At 34.9% G+C, this 9,823-nt stretch overlaps 1 protein-coding gene across 2 annotated transcripts; it reads right to left on the bottom strand.

The window, feature by feature from the left end:
• LOC133203738 (F-box only protein 25-like) lies at positions 1-5,891 on the bottom strand. 2 transcript variants are annotated; one of them, XM_061339520.1, is made up of 7 exons: positions 5,757-5,891; positions 5,335-5,428; positions 4,847-5,000; positions 3,404-3,419; positions 1,855-2,111; positions 1,374-1,449; positions 1-1,043 (listed from the first exon to the last, which is right to left on the bottom strand). In XM_061339520.1, the coding sequence occupies exons 1-7, from the start codon at positions 5,871-5,873 to the stop codon at positions 954-956; spliced, it is 804 nt and encodes a 267-aa protein (XP_061195504.1). In that variant the 5' UTR covers positions 5,874-5,891; the 3' UTR covers positions 1-953. The 2 variants fall into 2 exon arrangements, with proteins under 2 accessions (XP_061195504.1, XP_061195503.1); XM_061339519.1 differs by lacking the exon at positions 3,404-3,419 and having other exon boundaries at positions 4,831-5,000.
• Positions 5,892-9,823: the final 3,932 nt, after the last annotated feature.

Below are 9,823 nucleotides of genomic sequence, written 5' to 3'. Positions count from 1 at the left end.
AAGGGGCATAACTCTGTCAAAAATTGCTCGGTCATACCCAAAACAGAACTTGATCTAGATATTTTTATGATAAATCTGTATATTAAATTTCATTTCAGTATGTGCAACCTCTGCGAAGAAAATGAATGGAAACTGCAAATAATTGGAATTTTTCTAAGTCCAAGAAGCATATCTCTGTCAAAAATACCTCGATCTTACCCAAAACGGACCTTGACCTATATATTCTTATGATAAATCTGTATACTAAATTTCCTTTAAGTATATGCAACCTCTGCAAAGAAAATGAACAGAAACTGCAAATAATTGGAATTTTTCTAAGTTCATGGGGCATAATTTTGTCAAAAATACCTCGATCATACCCAAAACAGAACTTGACCTAGATATTCTTATGATAAATCAGTATATCAAATTTCATTTCAGTATGTGCAACCTCTGCAAAGAAAACGAATGGAAACTGTTGGTGGACTGACAGACAGACCGACCGACAGACAGCAGCAAAGCAATATGCCCTCCTTTCTTCGAAGGGAGGTATAAATATACTTTCAGAAAATTTATTTAGAAATGCTCAAAAAATGGACATCTTTATGTTAAATGGTATACATGTAAATATAGACAAACAGGTGTTAAATTCATTGGATGAAAACTTTCACCTTTGACCCAACTATTGTGAATAATCAATAAATATTTCTGCAATTATAAAAAAATGACAAAAATGTGTTCACTATGTGAACTTAAAAATTCAATACAAATGCAAAAATTATTCTATCAAAAGTGTCTATATATTAATAACATCATTCAAGGCAAAGACCATAGAAGCAAAAATACAGCAAAATCAAAATGAATAAAAAATAAGTTACCATAGTCAGTGTTGCCATATTTAAAGTTTCAAGGAGATATGTATACACCTGTCACCTCCTCAGGTGTTAGTCTTTATGTAAGTATCACACATATAGCTATAGATTTAGCAGATCTAGAAAATCGGACGGAGTCAGGAGGGTGTTTGATGGAATTCCTTCCTTGTTTAAACAGTCATGGCCGACCACCTGGGAAGACAATACAAAAGTCACTGCTTAACAAATACATGTTAAGAGTACAGAAAAAATTTCTATACATGGAACAGCTACATTTCATTTTTAATCCAATTATTTATTTCATATTCATAAGATTTATCATCATAATTTATCATAATGATCAAAATACTTCCAGCCAGACATACATTTACAACATGGATGCCAAATCATCATTATTCTTTAAGTACAAGTATTCAATGTGTATACTTTATCTAGTAAGATTTTCTTTTTCCTGTATTATAAATCATCATTTGTAAGATTTGTAACATGATGTATTATCTCATTACAGACATGATATCTTACCCTCCAAAACACTCCTCTACAGTTGTCACACACCACAAGCTCATCTCCATAAATCCTCTTCAAAACTTTCAATTTCCTGTTCAATTCAAATCTAATTAATTATTTTTTTTCTTTTTTAGGTTTTCTCAAACTGTTTCCAGCAAATGCTGGCAGAGTACAGAACATTGATTCTTTACACTATCACAACTCTTTGAATGATAATTCATTGAAACAAGTTACAGTCTTTTCATAGGTAATATGTATGGTGTAAACTCCAAATAATTATAATATATAATGTACCTAGACACAAAAAAATTATGATCAAAAGTGTTTTTTTTAACACAGAGTAATATTTTATGCATATTTTATTTTTAACTTACAATAAGTCACATGACCACTTTAACTATGTCATATGACCACATTAACTAAAAGTCACATGAACACTTTAACAATAAGTCACATGACAATTTTAACATTGAGTCACATGACCACTTAAACTTACTTGCTGCAAAATTTGAAGACATCCAGCCAGTCCACACTGTAGTACTCAATATGGCTGATATAATCACTCATGGCCTTGTCATTGAAGTGGTAGAGACACATTGATTCCCAAACTGCATTATCCATAGCAATGACCTCCAGGGTGGAACAGGTCAAGGCCACATTAACAATGTCCCGGGGTCGATCCAGTTTCTTCATTATGCTGATGAGGCACTCCTTGGGTAAATCAAGGAGACAGAGGTTTCCATCATCTTCTCTCTGTAACAAATCAGGGTTAAGAATTTATAAAATAAATTAAAGCCTGCATTTAGTAATCATAAAAAGATGTTAAACTTAAACTGTGTTGTTAAATTGCAATGACAACACAAGAGGCCCATGGGTCACAACGCTCTCACCTGAGTAACTTTGGCCTTGCTGTTTTTCACCTGATTTCCCCCCTTTAGTACTCATTGTGGTCCCGCCCTATCCCCAGGGGTCACGATTTGAAAAATTTAAAATCTACTACCCCAGAATGCTTCCACATAAGTTTCAGTTTTTTCTGGCCCAGTGGTTCTTAAGAAGATTTTAAAAGATTTTTCCTATATATTTCAATGTAAAACTTGGATTCCCTATTGTGACCCCGCCCTACCCCCAGGGGTCATGATTTGAACAATCTAGAATCTACACTATCCCAGGATGCTTCCATATAAGTTTCAGCTTTTCTGGCCCATTGGTTCTTGAGAAGAAGATTTTTAAAGATTTTTCTTATATATTTCAATGTAAAACTTGGATTCCCTATTGTGGCCCCGCCCTACCCCCGGGGGTCATGATTTAAACAATTTAGAATCTACACTAGTTCAGGATGCTTCCACATAAGTTTCAACTTTTCTGGCCCAGTGGTTCTTGAAAAGAAGATTTTTTAAGATTTTTTCTGCATATTTCAATGTAAAACTTGGATTCCCTATTGTGGCCCCGCCCTACCCTCGGGGGTCATGATTTGAACAATTTAGAATCTAAATTACCCCAGGATGCTTCCACATAAGTTTCAGCCTTTCTGGCCCAATTGTTCTTAAGAAGAAGATTTTTAAGGTTTTTTTCTGCATATTTCAATGTAAAACTTGGATTCCCTATTGTGGCCCCTCCCTACCCCTGAGGGTCATGATTTGAACAATTTAGAATCTACACTACCCCAGGATGCTTCCACATAAGTTTCAGCTTTTCTGGCCCAGTGGTTCTTGAGAAGGAAATTTTTTATGACCCCATCCAATTTTTGTCTTTTCTTGATTATCTCCCCTTTGAAGGGGGCTTGGCCCTTCATTTTAACAATTTAAACTCCCCTTTACCCAAGGATGCTTTGTACTAAGTTTGGTTAAAATTGGCCCAGTGGTTCTTGAGAAGTTGAAAATGTGAAAACTTAACAGAGGACAGACAGATGGACAGATGATGGACAACGGGTGGTCAGAAAAGCTCACCTGAGCTTTCAGCTCAGATGAGCTAAAAAGCAAAAGAGATTTACCTGTGTACACTAGAACCTTGCTATTCTGACCAGAAAATTGTTGTGACAATCTTACCTGTGTATAATGGAACCTTGATATCCTGACCAAACAGTTGTTGTTGACTATTTTACATGTGTATACTGGAACCTTGATATTCTGACCAGACAGTTGTTGTTGACAATTTTACCTCTATATAATGGAACCTTGATATTATGACCAAACAGTTGTTGTTGACAATCTTACCTGTGTATACTAGAACCTTGATATCCTGACCAGACAGTTGCTGATGACAACCTTACCTGTGTATACTGGAACCTTGATATTCTGACCAGACAGTTGTTGTGACAATCTTACCTGTGTATACTGGAACCTTGATATCCTGACCAGACAGTTGTTGTTGACAATCTTACCTGTGTATACTGGAACCTTGATATCCTGACCAGACATATGTTATGACAATCTTACCCTTGAATACTGGAACCTTGATATCCTGACCAGACAATTGTTGTGACAATCTTGCCTGTGTATACTGGAACTTTGATATCCTGACCAGACATATGTTGTGACAATCTTACCCTTGAATACTGGAACCTTGATATCCTGACCAGACAGATGTTATGACAATCTTGCCTGTGTATACTGGAACCTTGATATCCTGACCAGACAGTTGTTGTGACAATCTTACCTGTGTATACTGGGACCTTGATATCCTGACCAGACAGTTGTTGTGACAATCTTACCTGTGTATACTGGAACCTTGATATCCTGACCAGACAGATGTTATGACAATCTTACCTGTGTATACTGAACCTTGATATCCTGACCAAACAGTTGCTGATGACAACCTTACCTGTGTATACTGGAACCTTGATATTCTGACCAGACAGTTGTTGTGACAATCTTACCTGTGTATACTGGAACCTTGATATCCTGACCAGACAGTTGTTGTTGACAATCTTACCTGTGTATACTGGAACCTTGATATCCTGACCAGACATATGTTGTGACAATCTTACCCTTGAATACTGGAACCTTGATATCCTGACCAGACAGTTGTTGTGACAATCTTGCCTGTATATACTGGAACCTTGATATCCTGACCAGACAGTTGTTGTGACAATCTTACCCGTGAATACTGGAACCTTGATATCCTGACCAGACAGTTGTTGTGACAATCTTACCTGTGTATACTGGAACCTTGATATCCTGACCAGACAGTTGTTGTGACAATCTTACCTGTGTATACTGGAACCTTGATATCCTGACCAGACAGATGTTATGACAATCTTACCTGTGAATACTGGAACCTTGATATCCTGACCAGACAGTTCTTGTGACAATCTTACCTGTGTATACTGGAACCTTGATATCCTGACCAGACAGATGCTATACCTGTGTATACTGGAACCTTGATATTCTGACCAGACAGTTGTTGTGACAATCTTACCTGTGTATACTGGAACCTTGATACCCTGACCAGACAGTTGTTGTGACAATCTTACCTGTGTATACTGGAACCTTGATATCCTGACCAGACAGTTGCTGATGAGATCATGATGTTTCCTCCTCAAAGCTTTACTTCCTATCATCGCATGTTCATTATCATTCATACAGTCCAACACTTCCTTAAGGGTGTGTTTCAGTGGCGGTATAAACAGTTCCATTGATATGGCTAGAAATATATGAAATAATAATTATTTCTGTTGTCATTTTTAGAGTTTTCAAGAACAACTACAAAACAATATTAAGAAATGCAGGTATGAGGAACAGATATCGGTTGTGTTGTGGTGCTTGCCCTGAAAAACTGAATTAATGGAGAAAAGTTTTTAATCATACTTGTTTTTTTTTCCATTTACATAATAATTACATCAATGAAGAATAGAATGGGCTGATTACTTGTCCCCTGCATCTGATGGTGCTGTAAAGTGTTTATGTAAACTGTTTTAAGTGTGTTTTTATTTTACATAAATTTGTACAAGTAAAATAACTGCATAAGAATTCCGTACCAGCGTTTGTCATTTGCTCCAGAATACCAAATACGTGTTTCTGTACAGTCCCACTGATTCTGTGGAGTTTATGCTTCACAAGGAGTCTGTAAAACTGATTTTAAAAATTATGTCATTATTAAGTATATATAGCAATCAAAAAAACTCTTAAATTTTTGAAATTAAACAAAATTATTCTTGTCTACTTTTAAATTAAATTGTCAAAGTGATAATCAAGGGACTGAGGTCAACCTCAGAATTTACAAGCAGACTGCCTGGTGTTACTTTAGGTCAACCTCAGAATTTACAAGCAGACAGTCTGGTGTTACGCGTACTTTTTATTCTTTCTCAAACATGTCTTAGTTAATCGAAAGCATTTTTTTTTCTATGTATAGAAAAAGTACTTGCATCTTGATGCATAAATATTGTTTCTAAGAAAATACCTCACAACAGTAGGCAAATTCTCTGAACTGTAGAGCATATTCTTCAAAGTTTAGTTTCTGCAGAACACTGCTTATGCTCTCATTAGTTTTTCTCTGTAAATTGAAACAAATTGGCATTACTTAATATCACAGCACTCTAATACAAAGCAAAACCTTTATTTAAGCAATAGATTGATTCATTATTGTTGTTTTACAACTGAGTCAGCAATATTTCAGCCATATTTTGGCAGAGATTATGGTGGTGTATTGTATTCTTTCATTGTTTTGTTTTTTTATTTTCTGTTTTTTTTTGGTCATTTGTTATTATTTTGTTTGTTTTGCTTTCAGAACCCATTTTTTTTCTTGTGATGACAAGGTAAATTAGCATAAGAGAAATTTATGTTGGGAAGGAATTGACACACAAGATTTACACCAAAAAAGAAATCCCTGATAAACATACATACATTAGACAGAACGTGTTAAGAGAATATACATTTGTTTTGTAAAGCCACTACACAAGTCAATCTTTTCTCATTGAGTTTCAAAGGAAAAAACTCAGCAACGATTTCAAGACATTCAAAAGCCAAAAATAAGGACTATCTATCTGGACTCTTGATATTGACCTTATCTTTCCAGTTATTTTTCGGTATTATCCCAAAAGTTTTTTTGGGGCTTTCTGTTAGCATTGAAAAATAAATGTTAAAAGTTTCACATATTTGGATTAAAAGCAAGACTTATGTAACAAAGATGCTTAACTATGGGAGATAGTCAAATAAGTTTAAGCTTGTCAGAAAATATTGCTTTTTAGTAAAACATCTGTTTAGAGTTAAGAGAATGCAGATAAACATTCTGGTCTATTATCTTCCCCTTAGTTAAATTGATGCCATGACCAGGATTCTGGGCAAAGATTCTTTTATAAAGAGGAAGGGAATGTACCAGTCAGAAGATTCACTCACAGCTGCCCTGTCTGGATCAGAAAATGCAGTTATTAGAACATTGGTACAGAAAGTTTGAGTTTTTATCCCATTCAAGACCATCACATTTCCTCCCTCCCTTTCAAGGAAATATTTAAACAAGATTTGGATTTAACACATTTTTAAGAACCTTAGAGATTATATTCATTAAAGGCAGCATTTGAAAGTCATGGTCCAACTCAAGTCAACATCAAGGAAATATTTAAACAAGCTTTGGATTTAACAAATTTTTAAGAACTTTAGAGATTATATTCATTAAAGGAAGCATTTTAAAGTCATGGTCCAGCTCAAGTCAACATCATGTAATTTGGCATTTTGAACTGTTTCCTGATTCCCTTTAATGTTTTTGCAAATCATGAAACAGTCAAACTGTTTACCCGGTCACAGAATGAACTGTTGCATGGCTGAACTGATCCATTATGACGTCACAATTAATTTCCCGTACTTTACAGCTATAATATTGAATTACATTTATGTATAAATTGAAGCATTGTCATGGCATTCAATTTGAAATTATCATTTCAAAAGTAATCCCGATACCCATGTAAATATATATTCAATTAAATATCACTTGAAAGAAGAGGCAAAGAACACCTTTTCTGAGGGTAATTAGGGAAAAATGTAGGACCCTTTCACTCACTATAGATCTTTGCATTAAACATTTGATTCAAACCTAAAGTCATCATTATGTTGTTTACTAAACAAAACATGTATACATCAATTTATTTGGACATGATAATATCACCCCAATTATTTTTTTCTGATTTTACATCAATCATTGTGAGAATTTGATTAATATTTTAAATCCATTGATTATTATGTCTATATCATTACTTTATCAAATTATATAGTAGGTTAGGTAATAAAACACTTATTTCATGACAACTTGGGAAACAGTCAAACTGTTGTCCCTTGATAATGGGGAAGACCTGGGAAACTGTTGCCCGAGGCCTTTGGCCTCGGGCAACAGTTTCCCAGGTCTTCCCCATTACATCGGGACAACAGTTTGACTGTTCCTCTCGTAGTCATGAAATAAGTGTATAATATATGATTACTTGTAATAGCAATGTATAATAAATGAACATTCCAGTCTGACTTTGATGAAAGAGAAAGGACAGACCTTAAAGTAGTGATTATAAATTATACAAGAGGCCCATGGGCCACATCGCTCACCTGAGTAGCTTTGGCCATGCTGTTCTTTACCAGATTTCCCCCCTTTTAATATACCTATTGTGGCCCCGCCCTACCCCCGGGGTCATGATTTGAACAATTTAGAATCTACACTACCTCAGGATGCTTCCAAATAAGTTTCAGCTTTATTGGTCCAGTGGTTCTTGAAAAGAAGATTTTTAAAGATTTTTCTTATATATTTCAATGTAAAACTTGGATTCCCTATTGTGTCCCGCCCTACCCCCCGGGGTCATGATTTGAACAATGGATGCTTCCACTTAAGTTTCAGCTTTTCTGGCCCAGTGGTTCTTGAGAAGAAGATTTTAAAAGATTTTTCCAATATATTTCAATGTAAAACTTGGATTCCCTATTGTGACCCCGCCCTACCCCCAGGGGTCATGATTTGAACAATCTAGAATTTACACTATCCCAGGATGCTTCCATATAAGTTTCAGCTTTTCTGGCCCATTGGTTCTTGAGAAGAAGATTTTTAAAGATTTTTCTTATATATTTCAATGTAAAACTTGGATTCCCTATTGTGGCCCAGCCCTACCCCCTGGGGTCATAATTTGAACAATTTAGAATCTACACTACCTCAGGATGCTTCCAAATAAGTTTCAGCTTTATTGGTCCAGTGGTTCTTGAAAAGAAGATTTTTAAAGATTTTTCTTATATATTTCAATGTAAAACTTGGATTCCCTATTGTGTCCCGCCCTACCCTCGGGAGTCATGATTTAAACAATGGATGCTTCCACTTAAGTTTCAGCTTTTCTGGCCCAGTGGTTCTTGAGAAGAAGATTTTTAAAGATTTTTCGTATATATTTCAATGTAAAAATTGGATTCCCTTGCATTTTGTTCCGCTTCATTGATTTTTTGACGGACTTGCGACTTTTTAATTTTTTTAAAGCGATATATGGCGTACCTGAGCTAAAAAATAAGAATACGAGATTGAGTGTAAATGATCATGATATTTGTTATTTACGTTCAAATTAAAATTTTCACCGATTTTGAACTTGAATATCCCAACGTTTCTATAGTTAAATTGACTTTAAACTGTGTCTGATACTTAACTGCGGACTCGCTAAATAAATCAGTTATTATTTTAATTTCTGATATCTATGAAATGCGATTGATTTAAATTGTGTAATTTACAGGAAAATTCTATCTTTATATAAAGTAATAAAACAAATAGAAAGATCTTTTTAATTTTAAGTCTGAACTTATCAAAAATACGCCATATATGTCTTTAAGGGTTTCCCACATTTTTTTTTTATAAACACTTGCAGATATATTGCGGCATTTTCAATTTTTAATGGGAACCCGATAACACTTGCCGGTAGGGAACTAGTGTTGCTAATGCAATACTCTCAGAATGTTTGTTTCTCTTCAATTCCGTTTAAAGCGGGGTTTGCTACATCTTTTATTTTTATCAAATGCCAAGGGGTTTTCTGCACTTTTTTCAAACCGAATGTTTTTGTTTGCTTGTGTGTGTGTGAGTGTGTGCGTGTGTTTTGTTTAATTTACAAATGCATTACTTTTATGAAATATGAAGATAACAAAAAGCTAGTATTAATGTCAAAAAGTCCCAATAATTAACACAGATTGGGGGTAGAGCTATCACGGTCCCCTGAAAACTTCAGATGAGGGATCAGGTGCCATGGAAGATTAAGTATACCCTGTCGACCGGTCACACCTTTTTGTAACATCCTCTTTATACACAGTATCATCAATAAATAACTGATATTCTCCAGTTATCCATTATCTAGTTTATTTTCTATTGCCTCCATAGGTGGCATTTTAATATTGCTACGGAATTCATTTGTTTGGGCGGCAAACCATAATTTTAAACTTGATTAGTCTCATTTAGAACAACAAAATTGTTCTGACATCATAGCTTGGATATCAAATATTTATTCATAGTTCAGAGACAAAACTCTTTTGATC

This window comes from Saccostrea echinata, unplaced genomic scaffold, assembly GCF_033153115.1.
Source record: "Saccostrea echinata isolate AGI-Se365-2 ecotype Australia unplaced genomic scaffold, CSIRO_AGI_Sech_v1 ptg000051l, whole genome shotgun sequence".
Taxonomy (NCBI): Eukaryota; Metazoa; Mollusca; class Bivalvia; order Ostreida; family Ostreidae; genus Saccostrea; species Saccostrea echinata.
This window is presented reverse-complemented; position numbering and strand designations above follow the sequence as displayed.

Excerpts from the sequence above, each read along its gene's own strand:
- LOC133203738 (XM_061339519.1), bottom strand. The coding sequence starts at position 5,873 with ATGCCAATTTGTTTCAATTTACAGAGAAAAACTAATGAGAGCATAAGC. Across the intron at positions 5,429-5,756 it reads AATTTGCCTACTGTTGTGAG|TTTTACAGACTCCTTGTGAA; the intron begins GTATTTTCTTAG and ends TTTTAAAATCAG. Across the intron at positions 5,001-5,334 it reads GGAGCAAATGACAAACGCTG|CCATATCAATGGAACTGTTT; the intron begins GTACGGAATTCT and ends ATATATTTCTAG.